At 46.1% G+C, this 18,866-nt stretch overlaps 1 protein-coding gene across 1 annotated transcript in view; it reads right to left on the bottom strand.

The window, feature by feature from the left end:
• ephb3a (eph receptor B3a) overlaps positions 1-18,623 on the bottom strand; it is a 37,253-nt gene extending 18,630 nt beyond the window's left edge. The window contains exons 1-6 of the mRNA XM_005752486.2: positions 18,038-18,623; positions 12,267-12,331; positions 9,472-10,144; positions 7,238-7,393; positions 3,709-4,044; positions 2,838-2,962 (exon numbers count right to left, since the gene is read on the bottom strand). Of these exons, the coding sequence (XP_005752543.1) occupies positions 2,838-2,962; positions 3,709-4,044; positions 7,238-7,393; positions 9,472-10,144; positions 12,267-12,331; positions 18,038-18,101 (1,419 nt within the window). The 5' untranslated portion in view covers positions 18,102-18,623. The remainder of the gene's footprint in view (positions 1-2,837; positions 2,963-3,708; positions 4,045-7,237; positions 7,394-9,471; positions 10,145-12,266; positions 12,332-18,037) is intronic.
• Between the last annotated feature and the right edge of the window lie 243 nt (positions 18,624-18,866).

Below are 18,866 nucleotides of genomic sequence, written 5' to 3' on the forward strand. Positions count from 1 at the left end.
AAAAACATTCAGCTTTGATATTAATGAGTTTTTTGGGTTCATTGAGAACATGGTTGTTGTTCAATAATAACATTATTCCTCAAAAATACAACTTGCCTAATAATTCTGCACTCCCTGTATGGGCATTAATTTTTTAATTAAATTTTTTATTGCATGAAGCGACAACATCGTGATGGTGAAATGCAAACTGTAACCCAGACAGCAACAAACGCTAACACAACATCGACTCCTTGGAAGTGTGTGCACAGAGAGTAAGCTAACACAAAGCTAGCCAAGAACCCATAATGATGTTAAAGCTGAGTAAGTGCTGATCACAGCCCAGCAGCCAGACCCTGAACTTCAACAGGTAACAAAGGCGGTGATGAGCAGTCGGGTTTCCAGCACTCTAGCCTTGATATCTCCTTATAGATAATTCTAAAGTAGCAATTGTGGAGATCCCTTTAAAGCCTCTTAGGGTTAGGTTTCAACTTTGCTTTGTGGTGTTAGTTTCTTGTTCATGCATAAAAACTAATAGAAAGTTAATGTCTCTTCATTAGGATGGGGATTTGTGTTGCTGTATGGAGGTGTAGCCTCGGGTTTATGTGGTAATTATGTGATAATGCATTTTAAGTTATTACATGGATTAATGTAGCAGGTTTAAGTAGTGTAACAAATTACTTTCTCCAACAAGTAATTAGATAGCACAAAGCATTACTTTTAAGAAATGTAATGAGTCATGAGTAATACACTACTACCCCAACAACGGAATACATGTACTGGCATAAAGCATTTAAAATACAAAATATGAGTAACTGTATTCCGTTACAGTTACCGTTTAAAAAGGTGGTATTCAGAATACAGTTACTTTGTTGAAGTAAATGGATTAAACTGCGGTCTTTTCTTGTTTCATATGTTAGGCTGTCCTCTCTCTATTTTTGTCCCCTCTCTCTATTTCTGGTCATTTCACGCCGGTGAAAACCCAAACAAAACACGCAGAGGCTCTAATGCCTGGGTCTCAATCTCGCAGCACACGTCACCTCTACTTGCAGCCCGCATAATGATGTTAAAAAATATATTTTTAAAAATTATTGTTCAAAAAATTATTTAACATGAAGGCAATAGGCAGAGTGTTACAGGCATAGCCCTAAAGAATGTAGCCTCATGGGCAGTGTAACCCAGTTGTAAGTAAGCTATTAAGACTCGAATGTACACTGTGTTCGTGTTTTTCTGCGAAACAATAAATTCCGTTGGAGCAGCCTTGCAACGCCTCTCTCTTGCTAGAAAGTATATCCGGACAACAAAGTAAAGCTATTTCTCGGCTACGAGCCCGACACGGAATCCGAAGTATTAGCCAGAGGTGCCTTTACTACGGTTCGGAGCCGCGGACCTTTTTTATATACGCGTGGAATAGTTTTCAATACAAGATCGCAGCAAAAAGTGCAGCCTTACCTAATGTCCACCCTACTGTTACTCATTTTATATCACGATTTAAAAATCTAGTTGGTATTGGTATGGCAAGTAACCTTCAGTAATAGTAATAAATCACACAGCAATAGTACATTCATGTAGTTGTAAAAAGTTTGATAATATATAAAGTAATCCAAAGTATTCAGAATACGTTACTTTCATTGAGGAACGTAACGGAATACGTTACAAAATACATTCTGGGGCATGTATTCTGTAACCTGTAGTGGAGCACAAGACAAACAAGTAACATCACGGTGCTACACCCATGACACGTCTGAGAGTAAACATCTACCAACAAGTGAAACTCGAAATGTTTTAACACAGGAGATTAGTGGTAGTATGTTTATAACATTAACTAATTCAATTTTTGCTTAAAAAAATAATAAAAGGTGTGTTCATTTATACAGATTATCTTGCTGAACAAAAAATAACAGGCAGCACACATCTTTAATTCATTGTTTGAAATTTTCCAGTTTAACCAAAAAAACCTGCTACTGTGGCTAATGGTGCTACTATTAGCAAACTAGCTATTGCTAGCAAACGCCACAGATGAAGTTCACAGCTCTAACTGAGCTTCTGTTGCAATACAGTTTAGTATTTACTCTAACTGAAGGGCGAAGGCAGTGTTCAGCATAAGCACAGAAAAAAAACAAAAGCTGCACTTTAGAAATGACACTTTTAAATCACAGATTTAGTTTATTGATGCACAGCGGCTGACTAAGTAATATGCTAACTATGGCTAACACTCCTAGCACCTACTGGATCCTTTTTTTAACTAAAGATTTATTCCTATGCATATTAAAGTTCTGAAGCTCAATCATTTCTACATTCAGAGCCGTCCAGAAAAATATTGGACCTGCCTCAACTTTTCCCACAATTGAATGTGAAGTCATCCAGCAAAGCTAATCAAATGCATGCAAATCACTTTGTGTACATGAATGGAGTAATTCTAACATTTGCATGACAATTGCAGAGATGGAGGTTTAAACGACAGAGAGATGATGCTGCTGTGAAATATTCATGAAATTCTCCCTGTCAGGCTTAGAAACGCTCCGTGGTGTTTTTGCCTGTAAAGCTTTAAAAAATAATGGGCCTGGTACCAAACGCTGGACTTAGCAGAGCCATTGCAGAGCTTTATTCTTTTAATATAGGGGTGGCAGTATACTCGGATGTTTAGCCATCCGAGTTTATAAAATGGCCCTAGGGAATTTGATCAATGCAAGCGATGCAGCATCTCCACAACCAGTTGCTGAGTTTGCATAAACGCTTATAATATAAACGTCCACCTCCATCGCAGCATTACACCAGTGTCCAAAATATAATCTTGGTCAGAGTAAATAAGACACCCACTATGACCTACATAAGGCAGCAGCTATAAAGGCAGAGCTTACCCTCTCGTGGTATTTAATCTCATAGTCCAGGATGACTCCATTGGGTTTCTCCGGGGGCAGCCACGACAGGCTGAGCGTGTCTGAGGTGGAGCGCATTAGATGGACAGTTGGCACTGCTGAAGGTGCTGTGGGTGGACATCAGAGAGAACAGTATATTATTACACTGGTACTGGAAAGTGTGTTCATATCCAAGTTGGCGGGTCCTCACAGTAAGTTGCCAAGATTTTTCCTCTTCTGAAGTCACAAACCATCCAAGTAAGATAATTATTATTCAAAATTCTTCAACCTGAACGGTTAAAGAACAGTGGGACGCGATTCACCTTCACCGCTCTGCAGTTTATTGATTTGTGAGGCCTGAAGAAGACTCAACTGACAGCCATTGTCCTGGGCCCATAAACTGCATTAAGGTGGATTAAGCGCAGGTTAACTGGGAAAGTAATTACAGCGTGTGAAAAGCGCTCAGCAGTTTGGTTGATGATGACACTGCAAATATTAAGTGGAGATGCTGAAAGGTGACATTGGCAGTGATGTAACGTAAGACGCCTGGTTGACAGTGGGCTGAATGCTGACGCTGGCGATATAGTGTACATTTTACATTTTATCTGCCTTTTCCTGTAACACCCTCAGAAAGGCTGAGCTCCTGCTCAGTCTGTCCATCTGTCGCTTTCAATGAGCTTGTTCAGCAATGTTTACTCTTGGTGTTAGCACCGCTCTGTATCCTAAAAGCTCATTAAGACACTCATAGACATTGACTGAACGTGGGATTCACTAACCAGCCTGTTTCATCGTGATGCTAAGTGGTATTGATTGGAGCTACTCTATGAATGAACTTGTGGAAACATCCAGTGTCACTGACAGATGTTCTACTAACCGGCTTGGTTGGTGGTGATGTTGACTATGGAGTATCTGGGTGGGGTTGTGTTTTTCCCGGAAACCCCGTTGACAGCTTGCACCTCGAAGCTGTAGCGGGTGTGAGCCTGCAGGTTCCTCACCACCACCTTCCTCTGCCTCAGCCCCAGCCGGCGTGGAGCGATGTCCACGTTGTCATCGCAGCGCGTGCACGGGCTCCGGTCTCGGAGGCATTTCTTGCACACGACGTTATAGACGAGGTCACTCCGCCCACCCGTGTCCTCGGGCTCCTCCCACTCCAAGGACAGAGAGGTCTCGTTCACGCTGGATATGACGTTGCGAGGCGCCGAGGGGATCGCTGCACAAACACAGACGCGCACGTAGGTGTTAAAACAGGTGGGCAGGCAGAGAATAAAAACACACAGTGAGGCTTTAGTCATGCTCCCGATGCAATGCTGGCATTATCCTCCCCAGTGGTGTAAAAATCCTTTAATATCTCAGGAAGAAGATGTGCTGCTAAGTGTACTGAAACAGACAACATGTTAAGAGAACACAAACAGAAAACCAGCAGCCCTGTAGTCCATTCCTATGTATAACCACACTCTCGGTGCTTATGGAACTTAGCTAATCTACTCTTGATAGAAATTCATGTTCTCGTGCCAGTATGACCCAAGGCCACCGCAATTCAATAAGCAGTGCTACGTTTTTGAGTCAAGAGCCTTTAAAACCTGGATAAAGTATGATAAACTAGGAGGGAGGCAACACAGATTGGTTCAACAGACGTGCTTTTCATCCTGTTACAGGGAGAGAAGAGAAGCTCTCTGCCTCTAAGCTTCCAGCAGAAGAAAGTCTAACCTGTCTCACAGCAGAAAGAGAGCGAAGGGGGGGGGGGGCTCTCTCAAGCTATCAGCTCTGAAACCGCCTGTTCACGGACTTCAGCTCAGCCAGCTCGCCCTGAGCTGGGTTTCACTCACCCTGTCCTTTCTAATTAGGCAGGCACAGTTCAGAGTGGAGGCTCTTTTAATTGGACACCCATCTAAAACACACGCTGAGTCCAAGCTGCCGGCCATTGACTGGCTGAGCCTCTCTTGTGCAACGCACACAGCTTCCAACACAAAGCGCAGGCTGCCTGGCACAAGCCCTGACAGACCGCAGGGACAGAACTGTCAGGCCTGTGTGTTTGTGTGTGTTTGCATGTTTAGTCGAAGGCGGTGTTTGTGTCCCTGCCCGCCTGTCTGCACACACTGGTCGGTGTCAGAGTCCACAGTGTTCCTGTGACGAGGATCTGGGGGAGACAGTTGCGAGCCGTGTGTGTCACTTAACGTAGCGAAAGGCCCCTGGGGCCTGACTTTACACGGTCAAGGCAGCACATGTCGCTCTCCATTAGCACGACTGGGGCTGCGGCTCCTCTCCGAGGCCCTTCCATGCAGAACGGGCACCGACACCGCGGTCAGCACCAGACCCGATTACTTACCACCAAACTACCGTTAAATTTGAAACGCTGACAGACGCGTGTTTGCCATTTTAATGTCAAACTGAGTTTTGAGCATTGTGTATTCGGCTTCAGAGCCTAGAAAGAGAAAATGTTTGACATTTGAGAGCCCTGACGATTTTACTGACGCGTTACCAAGTGGAGCTTTTTATCGACCTGTACGTTGTTGACACATTCTTTTTTCATAATTTCAGCACGTAACATTATGTTGCTTTACTATTCTACTACATCCCTACCAAGGTAGGCCCACCTGCTGCTACTTTCCACTCAGAAAGTGAGTTGGTCCTGTTACTATTTCAATTTTATTGAGGGAGAACTGAATAAAGATCGTCCCCACTAACTTGAATACATATTGCTTGCCTGGTGCATAAAGAAGAGCCCCAAAAGTAACCCAGCTCTTGTTCCATTTGTGTTTCCCCCAATGGCTCCGCCCTTATGTTCCCACTCCAACTATGAAGACTTTGTGGTCACATGACTGCTAACCATGCGATAAATCATCTGCCATTTAAGACATGTGAAAAACCCAGTCTAACATTCCTATTAAACCAGCAACCATCTTGGCGAATGGTTGCTGGAAGGCGCTGTGAAACTGATAACGTCTCAGTCACACGGGATTAGAGACTGTTCAATGACCCCCTGAACCATTGATCACTAGGAAAAATGTCTTCCTCAAGCAGCTGGCGAAAACCTCTAGGCGAATGCTTTGGTCACTAGCAGACTGCTGCAGTCACCTTTAGTTTGCATAGAGGACGCCAACTTGTCTCCTATTTCCAAAGCAGCATTTAAAACGGTGACAAATGCAACGTGAAACAGAAGCTGTTTACCTTCAAAGTAAAAGTTGCACCTTTTAAAAGGCCTCAGCTGCAACGCTGAGCACAACTTTTACTTTGATGATGATGAACGTTCTTCTGTTTCTGGTTAACACTGAACTTTTCAATGCCTTCCATGTAAACTAGGAGCGAGCTGCTGGTGACTGACTTCAGCAAGCATAAGGAGGTTTTTGGTGCAGCATCAATGTTTGCAACTTGCAATTTTACTCATCGACGCCAGCAGCATCCAGGAACCACTTCACTATCGGTCAGTAAATATACGTTTTTCTTCTCCTGACTGGTGGTTGTATCGCGCACAGCACAGTGGACAACTCCTGCGTCACGAGAAATCTGAACACACTGCAATTCAGCAGCAATTAAAGTCCTCTTTCCATGCCAGTGGAAGATTTAAAAAACAAAGAATATGTTTCTCAGATTTTTAAAAATCTTGTCACAAAGCAGGGTGTTGCGCTGTAACCGGGTCTCTTGATGTAATCATGTTTGAAACCCAGCACTGGGATTTGTCGTGAAGGCAGAACAAGCCCTAGCACTGGGTGATAGAGGCGGTTCGGTTAAGGAAAAATGCAACCCGACAGGTTGTCAAAGTGTTTGCTGGAGGTTGCTGGCTGCTGCTAAGTGAAACCAGTGCTGCAACCGGAAGTGGTTATCATGGGAGACCCCGAGTTGTCTGCAAACAACCTGCAGCTTGATCAGGTTTGGCTGCAGGAAACTGGCAAAACCTTTAACTGGCTTCACCATTTCTCTTTCTGCTGTGGTGATAACCACCAACTAAAACCAAACACAATCACGTGATTTGAGAAAAAAACATGTTAACATAGTCCACTCCTACAATCATGACAAATCGACACTGAAGTGTGCAGACAAGCTGTGCAGTTTCGTGTGCCGTTCTGCTAAAACAGAACCCAAAAATGTAATCATTTCAAGCAGCATCAATCTAAAAAGTGACAGAGTGTGCAGAAGCACACAGCAGCGAAAACGGCAACATCCAAGCATCTTCCCCCAAGCTGGTTTTAAGCCTATTTACATACATTGTTCCGATGAAGTGACACTTTCATCAGAGTGAAAGATTTACACCCCACAGGGAGCACTAGTGTATTGGGCACAATCACTACTTCTCTTTTTGGTATGAACAGATTAAAATGAAGCCCCTACAAACAAGTCACAACGAGCACCAAAGATATTCCAAATTCAGACTATTTTTCCAGTCTGTGCAGCGGAGAGTGACTTACTGGTGCAGGCGGAGTCAGGGGGGTCACTGTCAGCGCGGTAGAAGCCATTCTGGCACGGACAGATACTGGCTCCTCGTGCACTGGTGCGACTGTTGGCTGGGCAGGGAGCGCAAAATCCCTCTCCGAATTTGGATTTGAAGGTCCCGGGGATGCACGCTGGATGAGTGGGCGAGAAAAATGAAAAGGACAATAAGAACAAAAGCAAAAAAATATATATAGATCTATCTAAATAAGTAAATAAAGGAACAAAAAAAAAACAAAAAAACCATGCTGGGCTGTCACTTATCTACAAGACCAGGGGCTGTCACATCTGTCAGAGAACAAAGTACCTGTGAAGTAGCAGCAAAGCTCAATATTTATGGAGGAAGCGCTGATACGTACGTGAGAAATGACGAACACTTAAGCACGAGGGCTTATCTATACATTTGCATCTGCTCTTTCATTTTCACTCTCTCAGCTAGGTGACATTAATCTCCCTAAAAAGAGAGTCGGGATGACAGCAAAGTTTCATGTTGAAGAGGAGGAAAAAGGAGGATAAAGATGAAGACCGACTGCTGACAGGAGATTGCTGTTGTCAGACAAACAGGGATGGAGAATGCTTCTGAGAAAAGGGATACACCCCAAACCCATCAATCAGTGTCTGCTCAGTCCTCGGTTCTCCGAATCCGCGCCGCGGAATACAAACAAGGCCTCCACGCGCGTGTGGAACGGCTCCGTAATAAGCCAATAAATCAATCCGAATGATCAGAGCAGACGCGAATTAGCCGAGCGGAGTTATTAGGAAAGCATACGAAAAGTACGGTTATCTCACACGATGTGTCCAAAGCGATTCGTTTGAATTCCAGAGCATCACGCTGAAGGTTGCGTGATATCAAGTCTTAAGGATAAAACCAGCATAAGCCGAGACTAAAGAAGGATTCAGATAAAGGGGATTAGCAGCAAAAGGTCCGGATATATCAGCCCCCCTTGTTTTACTGTTTGCCACATTCCTAACCGGTGCTGTAAAAGTGGCGGTCTCTGGCAAACATCTGTCGTGTCAGCATGAGGGCTCCGACAGGAGGGAGAGTCTGTGATTAACTAGTTGGGTTAAGTGGTCTCTCGTTTTGAACTCAAGTTCCACCCTAATTCCCCAACAATGACACTTTTAGGAAAAATCAGCGCAGCTAATGACACCGCAACGGCGCTGTGCAATAAAAAGCCAAAGACGAGACGAAAATGTGTGTTTTTTTACACTTTCACAATCCGAAGAGACCTTAAGGCTCTACAGTCTGTGATCTGATTTATTCTTTTTCGTGTTAAGGGCTGCATTGTCATCTTCTCTTATTTGTTTGTTTTCCCCCACTCCTTTTCGAGAGGGTGCTGAATCACCCGGCGCTCTTTTCTCCAATCCATTAACCTCTTTGGAGGGCACCATGATTTTCCAGTTTTTGATACACTTAATGTTTCCCTCTCCCCGCTCTTATTGTGCCTCATCCCCCTCTTCTTTTCTCTTCTTCGCCTCCTCCTCCTCTCCATCTCATCCTGTGTTTGGCTGTGAGCGAGAGGCAAGACTGAGGTAAGAAATGAAATGTCTGAGTGATTAATGTTAGCGTGGCAGTGTTGGCTCACGTTGGTCTGAATGGTGTTAATGAGTGTGGCCGCCTGTAGATTAACTAACAGGAGGCCGCGGAGGAAATTACACTTCCTCATCACAACCGCTGGCTGAGGCCCTGGAGAGCTTTTTATCAGGCGCTGGCGGCAAGCTTTTAACCTTGAGCAGCCAAATGGCAACGAATGAGCTCTCAGCCAATGTTAGACAACATTTCTCACACCCAGGTGAGAGGAAGCCTTGCTTGTCTGTCTTTGACTTCCCTGCACCTTCCCTCCCTTTTCATTTTCTGTCCCGTTTTCTTGTTTTGGGCACATTCAACCCTTTTTACTGTACATCGTGCTATCTCCCTTTTCTCTGTTAATATCTCTCCGCCTCTATTATGCGCATTTTCCTTGCCTTTCTGTTTCTGTGCCTTCCCGCTATCTTTCTCTCCCTCCTGTCCTGCCCGCACAATATTTGTATGCGGCTCCTCTCTACAACAGCTCATTAATTCATACTCTCCTCCACCCTCCTTCACCCACCCCCTCTTTCAGGAGCCACACAATAAATGCAGGGAAGAGGGCACAGACTGAGGTGACTTGCGCCGAGCATATAAAGGAGCTTTGGTTAAATAAAAGTCGAAATGTCTGTTAAATACACGTACCCTGGCACTGAGTGCTGTCTGCGGAAGGTTCAAAGCCGGCGTTGCAGGTGCACGAGCCCACGGGAACCATCCACTCGCCGTCCCCGTTGCAGTACAGCTTCAGCGGCACGGACAGCTCCATGGCGTTGTTCACGCAGGCCCCCGGGGCAATCACCAAGGAGGTGGCTTCTGCTCCCGTAGCGGTCTCGGGGAAGACGGCAAAGTTGGCAATGGTGGTGGAGCACTTCTTGAAGAAAACCCTGACTGAGATTAGAGACATGCAGGCTCCCAGGTCCTGGAAGGCCAGGTAGAAGCCTGCCTTGGAGAGGGGGCCAAAGCTGCGCACTTTGGTGTTGATCCTTCCCGCTTCCAGCAGAGAGAAACTCTCATCTGGGGCAATAGTATCCACCTTCACGTAGGGGTTCTCCCTCCACAGAGGGCTGGTGTCCGTGGCCATGTCCCCATCTGACTCATAGTAAAACAGATTAAAGGTCTCTTTGCAGGAGCCTGGGATGTTGGGGATGCTTGCACAATCGCGGACGGAGAACTTGAGCTCCACGTAGACGCGAAGCACGCCCTTGCGGGGTATATAGTCCGTCCTCAGCCAGTTGTTCTGGCTGGGCTGTTTGACATTGCACACCTGGTAGGTTCTGATTGGGCTCATGGAGTCATCGTATCCGCTGACCTCCTCCCACTGTGGAGACAACACGGAGACACTGCGATGAGGGGAGGTAATGACTGTAAATACTGTGCAGAAAGGAGCGGAACGGCTTTAAGAATTAAATGAGGAGAAAAAATCCCCGTGATTATCTAATGCTTTCTCTCAACGCAAAAACAGTTCCATTTCTCGCTCAGCACCGACCGAGCTGCGGCAGAAGCTCAATTTTTAATACGCTGATAATTAATATTAAATAGTGTTAAATGCAGTGCATCCTAATGCAAACTGTTCACCCATAGAGAATGTTGAAAACAGCTAAGTGATGTCTGGCATAAACATGGTTGCACGAATATACAACACGTGCACACCAACACACGTTCCCACGACGTGCGTGTGCGCGTACACGTGGCCTGTGCAGAATAATTTGCAGCTAAAAAGCTTCTAATTGCATGAATCATTCAGAAAATTCTAATTATTATGGACTTTCAATAGAAAACATTTTCGCATTAAAACAAATTTCACACATTATGGCTGTTTGACGAGTTCTGATACCGATCGTGTGTCGCAGCTCAGATCATCATCAGCAAATCAGTCACTTGCGGGGCTCCGTCAAAGCTCAACTTCAGTAGCTATTAAACAAGGTGCAGACACACCTATAGAAGGCAGCGCTCGCATCGATGTCTGTTGCGCTGCAATCGAAACAGCCCCGAAGGAAGACTCGGTTTCTGTAACCCCCCCCCCACCACCACCACCTCCTCTCCTCCATATATGTATAATGCAAACAGTGAGTTATTTATTAAAACGGCCATCTAAATGCAATGCTTTCAGTGTGATTGCACTATGGCAGCACTCTGGAGCATTTCAGGTTACATGGACTCTTATATATGTCCTCTTATGCCTACACACACAATACAGGAGCACATATTTGCATCTGCTTTGGTTTGTGTCCCTGCGAGTCTGATGTCTTGCTGTAGAAATAGTGATTTAGGGGCCCGGTGTGACACGGGCACCATCTATGGCTTTATGTGTTGTTAACAGTTGCGTCTCTATATGGTAACTAACATTAGCAGCTATGATAAATGTATCGGTGGGTCAATAAATTTAGTCCATTAGGAAATAACCTTGTGAGAAGTCAATTGTTTTGATTCCCCACCACCGCCGCCCCACCCTCTAATTCCACGTCGGACTGAATGCTTCGTTTCCATAACAAATGAGCGTTCCAGAAATTGATTATTTCAACCGGAGGAAAATAATGCATAACTCATCTCACGTCTCTGAGCTCCCCGCGTGCAATTTATCCCCAAACGATGAGCCCAAGAGTCAGCATTAGGCGTCGTAAATCACCGGCAACCCCGCTGATGCACTACCTGACAAATATGATAATTGCCGGGCCTCCTTGAACGTATGGGCTTGTCAGGCGTGAGGAGAGGGGCTGCCTCGCCAGTCGTGACATATGACTTCATGGATGCTGGGACATTTCAGAGCCGGCCCTTGTTTGGTGGGGGGGGGAAGAAGGGAGCCGGGGCTGCCGGAGATCGTTTCCATGGAAACCCACCATTTCCATTGACTGACTTTGCGCTCATGTAGCGAAGACAAATTACACTGGCCGAGTGTGGGGGAGGTCTGTCAGGCTGTTAGCCCTGGGGTCAAATTCATGTTGTTTTATTTTCTCACAATTCCTATAGGGGGTATCAGCTGAAAACCTTAATTTCTGTCTGTAATACGCTCTTGGGCCCACATTATAAAAGACACATGCTTTCAGTTATCAGGCTACTCTATCCTAGGGAGACATTCAAGGTAAAGTCTAGCTAATAGTCCTTAAACGTGGCGGGGATTTGACTCCTGTTTGTGTGCGCTTGCTCATTAGTATGTTTAAAGTGCAATATGCACAAAAAGCACAAAAGAGATATTCCTTTGCTGATCTTTTCACGTGGTCTGAAAATCTTTGATATCCTCCGCACAATGTCTCACAGTGTGCTTCTCATTTGCTTTATAGAATCCGAGAAAGCAAACATACACTGCAAAAACAAAGCCATAAAGCAGCAGGAGGTGTGCTGTTCAAGGCAGACTGGGCTCTATTAACAAGCAAATGGAACAAATGCTGTTAAAGAGCGAGGAGAAAAAAACACAACTAAGCTAAACACATGCGCAAACTCACCCCACTCTCTGGGAATGTGGTCCAAGCCAGCTCTGTGGTAGCCCACCGACTGTCCATAAGGGTTTCTGCAAATTAAGAGTAGGAGTAAGGTTCACAAACTGGGAATTAAATGGTGTGAAGAAGGATAAAAAAAAACAAAAAGTGTTGCAACACTTTAAAGACCACACACACACACACAGTTCTCTGTTCTCCAGAAACGGATGCAGGTAAAAACGACACACACACCCCTCGCTCCATAACCTCCACCCACATGCGTTCAGTTTTTTGAAAGCTCTGACAATCGTGGCATATCTGTGCTGCTGCCTAATTAAGGCTTTCTCTGCATTTGGCACCCACAGATGCACTTCTTTCAAATATTCACTTGTGGACTAAAAGAACAAAGCCTGTTCAGGGTTTTATTCAGAGGGGAAATATCCCAGGGGAATTGAAGGGGGGGGGGGGTCACATGAGCAGGAATATATTGTTCTCTGAGGCAAAAACACAAAAAACTGTGACCTCTCTCAGGTGAGCAGATGCTTACGTCACCTGGCTGTTTACAACTTTGCGAAGACGTGAGAGCCAAGTCGACAATCTTTTAGGGGGGGGGGGGATGGGGAGGAGAAGTTGAGAATAAACAGCAGGATCAATGAGCTCTGTCGTCTGGCTGTCAATCACACGTTTACCTGAGTGGGGGTGATCTGCTGAGTTCATCTGATACCTCACTCACTCTTGCAGCTGTGTGGCCGTGCAGGCTCCCATTGTTCCTCTGCTGCTAATTACTGAAACAATTACACTTTTCTTCGCGGAGACTCAATGACACAACTCCCGCTGTGCACCATTTGCTCACAAGTTGTTGATAACAGCGCCGGAGAAGGGTGTGAGAGGCTAAAACAAATAGCGTGTCCTGTGTGGAGCAACAGTAGCACTTGGTGGCTTTGTTCCGGTGGAGCCCGCTGAAGACAGTGGTTACACCACAGTGTGTCCTTGGCTTTTGAGTGTCACTAACTAAAATAAGTTGCATTTGGGTGTCTAAATCAGTCGTCCATCTGTGGCTGCTGATATGAGCGATGTGTGTTATTCAGGCAAAACCACAGCGGCTTTTCTTCTTCTTCTTCTTCTTTTTTTTCAGAGCATGGGAGATAATGGACATAGATCTATACATGCACGGGGATAGATTACTTTTCAGTGGTGGTCAATAGTGTGCCAGTGGAGATGCAAGATTACACTAGTTTTCATTCTAACGGCAGAATGAAAGACACACAGTGATTGGTGGATATAGGAAATTTTACCTGGGGGTGGGGGTTTAGGCAGGGTGGCACATTTCTCTTTAAAAAGGTATTTGAAAATCCCCTATATGTTAATGAAGCCAACAAAAAACGCTTTAAAACTACTTTTGTATCATTATCTCTTCTAAGAAAACAAAGAGACAATAAATGAGACGCAAAAAGGTTCTCCAGTATAAATACATAAATAAATAAATACAGAAAACAACTTAAATCACTGTACAGGACTAATAGAAGGCTCCACAGCAGGGGGACACTTGCCCCCCCTTGCCCCCCCTGCACTGATCTGTCTTTCATACAGTTACGTTCACATCGTGGTTAAAGGGAAGCAAACAGACATCCCGATGTGGCGTTTTTATGCTAGGTAACGTTGGATGTGTGTGTAAATGATAACAGCCGCTTGATGTGCAGCGATAAACTGAGAGTTAAATCCTATAAGGCTTCACTAATAAAATGCTTGAGACTGCAAAAAGTCAGTGAAGATGAAGCACGCAAGTTTAACATAAAGCTTGAAACTGGGGTGGGTATGCTGTGTCTCAGTTTGATCTAAAGCATGATTCATGATGATTCAGTGCAAACATGCATCACGATTTCCTGTAGGTCACCCGTGTGATCGGATCCAGCCACTAAGAGTTTATGTAATGAGTTTATGCTCCCTGATTGATCAGTCGCCATCTGTGATCCTCGGGACACGTAGCAGCATTTTAGACACTTATGGGAGCAGCTTTTCCCTTTCTGACTGGGATCCAGCTAATCTAGCCGTGTACATGTAAGACGTAACTGTGCATTAGCTGTTGCTAAACGATGGTTAATTAGGCATTCACTAATCACATAAACTCATAATGACTTGATAATTTTGAAATAATGGAGAGCAAGAGGAGTCGTGCGTCGTGCATTAGCTGAAGAAGAACTAAAATGTTTTCCTTTACACCCTTTTTAAATTTTATATTCTGTTACAGTGGTAGATGCTCACATTAAGCACGGCCAAAGTTCAGTGAGGTGAGCATGTGCAGGAAATCCCTCTGAGCTATAGGAACCAATCACTTTTAGATAGCTTTTTTTGGTTCTTGGCTCTGTGTGATGTCAGCAAGAAGGAATATCCCTAATATGGTTAGCACTGAAGCCCCACCCCCTTGTTATTAAACCTTCTGTATACCAGAGGCAGCCAATCAGAGGCATGCTGGCACGTTGTTTCAGACAGAGAAAATAAGGAGCTGGACCAAGACCCAGAAAGAGGAAAATTAGGATTTTTTAAAGCTAGGAGGTACTCCAACCCAGTCCAAGAATAAAAAACAAAGTGCGGGAAATTAGCATAATAGGCCACATTTAAGTGTGGGATTTGTGCTTAAGCAGAATTTATTTAATGTACAGTACATTCAGAAATGAAAAGTAGGCTGCTCGGTTGGAATAAGCATATGAGTGGTTCTGCAATAAAGAAAAAATCATTTAATTTAAGGAGGAATAAGTGGCTGCTTCCATTTTTGTGTGTCTGCGTGTTGACAACAGAAATCCCATTTACCTGGGCATGATAATTAATAGGTAACATTTGCGCAGAGGGCAAATGCATTCTCAGTTTTCTGAGCTTTACGTGCGAAAGGGCATGAGCGACAGCGGTTAATAACTTCACTTGTCGAGCCCGAATGCACGTTCGTGTACAAGGTTGTTTTACTGATTAGCACGACTCGAGCCAGAGAGAGGAGGGACTAATCAGTGAAATCAGCGCCTGTTGTCTTTGCTTGGCTACACGCGGGCCCTCGCGGCGCACAGCCAAGTGAGCACTGGACGGCTCGCTGCTGATCCGTGGATGCAGGCCCGTCTCCAGAGTGTCTGATCCACCCCCCACACCTCCCCTTCCCTCTATCCCCTGTACCCAGAGGCAACAGGAGACAGATCCGCTCAGCCTCAGCTAACCACAGCCTCGAGCTCATGCCTCTTTAAAACAGGCTTCACCTCACACGGCGCAACAAGCAGGGGCAGCAAGGTGACCAGCTCATATCTGTAAAAGCCCCCTCTGTGAAGGCAAGGACTGCACCCAGCTGATGTGGGGGGGTGTTAAGAGGGGAGTGGGTGGACCTTTGACCTCCATGTGGAGCAGAAGGAAGACAATATGTCTACCGAGATCTTAAAGACGTGGACTCCTGTGCAGTCTGGGCTCACGTGCTGCTCGAAACACTAAAACTGCAGCGTGAACACGGTTTTCGTTCCTCACCGGAGTGTGTCAACGTCCTCCTCCTCCTCCTCCTCATCATCATCATCATCAAACCACTGACTCCCAGAAACCCGCTGAAAAAGATCCCATTTGTTCCACACCTCTTCCCCCTCCTCACCCCACCCCTTCTCCCGTTAAATTTACAATGCCTCTGAGATCCCCTAACTGCTATAACTCAAATCCAGAAATCTCTTCCCCTCCACCACCGTTACCACCACCTCTCCCATAAAACTACAGCAGCAGTGGAGTCGTTCTGCCCCCAGGGGTAAAAAAAAAACAATGCTCTGCAGTGGGAACTTTAGAGCATCACCACCCCCGTGGCATTTGAGGCTCTTTCTTTCTCCCTTTTTTTGTATTTTTTATAATCGCCAAAATGCCACACAGCTCTGCGCTCTGGGAGCTCACACACGCTGATGTTTTATTCACTTTGTAAGAGCGGCCGCATCATGAAAGAGACCCCCCCCACCCCCCCCTTGTACTACACAAGACACTGCCGACGAGCAAACACATGAAATATTAAAAGCCCAAAACATCATCATCGTCGTCGTCGCCGTGAAGATCTGTAAATGCTGCAGGTGTTAATAATAATAACTTCACTCACAGTGCACCTCTCTCTCTCTCTCTCTCTCTCTCTCTACAGGCTCACAGCTGAGTGCGACGCTCAGTTTGACGCCTGATGATGAGCACCTTTTTGTGCTGCTGACCTAATTTAAACACGCGCAGCTGCTTTTACAGGTCAACAAATAACGATTCTTGTTGACATTCGTGTGTGTAGGAAGTAGGGAAGGAAAAACAAATGTGAATGAGGCTCGCTTTTAATATGAAAATCCCCCCCCCGTCCTCCCTTCGAGCGTTTTGCACCGCAGTCTTGCAGGGCGCGTTTGTAAAACGCTTTCTGAGCGCTCATCCATCTCGTTTACGAGTTTTTTTAAAAAGAGTACAGTAAACGCCGACTGTAAATGAGAGCATTAGAACGTAAAAACGTCACAGCTGGCCCAGGCTTTTACTGCAATCTGCTGGCGCGAACCGGAGATAAGTCATCCTGATCACTTTGGCAATTAAAGCGCACACTTTCAAGTTGCCAAGGTGGATCCAACAACAACAAGAGACCCCACTGTTCAAGGCACATGTAATCCCGCCCACACCATCATCACCACGACTTCTCATTTAAACCCGAGTGATGATCTGCCCTTCATGTTTACCCTCAGAGGACAAACATTAGTTAACCCCCGTGCTTTGAGTAACACTTAGTGGTCGGGCTGAGGGGGGAAAGCGGGGCTGATCACCTTTGGCGTCACAGCCCACTGGGACTCGGAGAGTGCTGCTGCCGCTGCATTGATTTACTTGCTGACACCAGAATTGATGAGGGATCAGGGGCTGGCCACGGTCCAGGAGAGGCAGATTGGACGGGGAGGGGAGAGAGGGAGGCGAGGCAGAGCAGAGAAATGTAGCTACAGCTCGGAGAGAGGAGCCCACGGGCGAGGGAGCAAGGGATGTGGGCGATGGTGTGCTTCTCCCCCCGGGGGAGGTGGGGCTCCGGGTTGGGCTCGCAGCGCACTTGTTAAGCCGCTGACCTTTAACTCACACTTGTCATCTGAAAACGTTTCACATGAGCGTCCCAGCGGCATTGTCCGGGGGCCAGAGATTGAGCCACACCGGGACTTGTTAAAGCAGCCCCGCTTAACAGGACCCACAGCATGTCTGCACCTCTCGCACGCATCACAGGAGGAGCCCTTTCTTTTTCTCCTCCGTGGAGTCCGTCTCTAACCTCTGTGGAGCTGTGGGGGGGAAGAAAGGTGGGGCAGGTGGGCATCCTCACCGGGCTCGTGGGTGTGACAACAAGGACAATAGCAACAGGGCAGTCCTTCAGCCGCAATGGAAACACAGGGGAGTAATCACACACACACACACACACACACACACACACACACACACACACACACACACACACACGGACTGGGGCGTTCTGATGCATGTGTGCATGAATTGCAGACTGACGCTCAGCCCAGGAGCCCGCCTTATATTTACAGCCGTAATTACGGAACACACGGATGCCGTGTTGCATGTAATCTCTCCGGTGTAGACAGCGTGCATCACTGATGTGGTGTTCAAACTGACCTCAGCGTGATTCACACTGTCATGAAAAGGAGGCACAGTGTGTGTAATTGTATGTTTTTGATTTTTGTATCCCTCTGCCTGACAATAACATGGTTCGCTGTCAGTTTATAGCGCCTACAAACAGCCCATTGTTCATCCGCGGGGAGCAAAAAAGTAGTGATGAAAAATATCAAACGACCTACCTTCTACAGCCAGGACCACAGGGACAACGAGGCTGCACACCCACAGCAAGTAATCCATTGTCATAAACCAGGCTTTTGCAACATGAATAAAGGTGTGTAGACCTGGAGTGGATGGATGGATGGATGGAGACTCAACCACGGAGCACCGCAGCCGAGCTTTTTGTTCCCCTCCACATTCTCATGTCTTCAGTTGTGATGAGGGCTCTCGCCGCCCCATTCAACCCAAATCCTCAAAAGAACAAGAGGTAGCCGAGCGCGTCTGTATGTTTGCATTCACCCAGCTCCCCAGATCCTCCCCGGAGTGTAGTTGTGGATGCGGTGCTTACAGGACCGCTACGCTGCGCCCTTTTCTCAGTCTCATTCTCTGACTTTACCGACACGGAGCCTCGGTCCAGGGGCGCATCTCTGTGCTGCTGCCCCCCGCGGGAGAAGAGGGTGGAAGCCCGGAGTGTGAAGCGCTCTCCGCCCGCAGAGGAATCTGTGAAGTCCGCTCTGACCAACTCCGTGCGGCTGTTGCTCCTCTACGAGAGATGTGCGTCGGAATGGCAACACAGGGGCACAGACACACACACAGAGGGGGGCTGGGAGCTGGAGGTGGCGTCAAGGCAGACTCCGTGAACCCTCAGCTTCCGGTAGGCACTTTCAAAACAAGAGCATGTCTTTAAAGACCACTGGATGGACATAAAAATCGATGAATCGATAAATAGATAGATAGATACCTTATTAATCCCAAAGCAGCAGCAGCAGCAGGATAAATAATTAAAATACTACACTCTACAAGAAATAATAAATGAATAGCACAAAATAAATTATTATTTTTGTTATTGTT

The sequence above is a fragment of the Pundamilia nyererei genome, unplaced genomic scaffold (assembly GCF_000239375.1).
Source record: "Pundamilia nyererei isolate P.nyererei 1_Seehausen unplaced genomic scaffold, PunNye1.0 scaffold00362, whole genome shotgun sequence".
Classification (NCBI taxonomy): Eukaryota; Metazoa; Chordata; class Actinopteri; order Cichliformes; family Cichlidae; genus Pundamilia; species Pundamilia nyererei.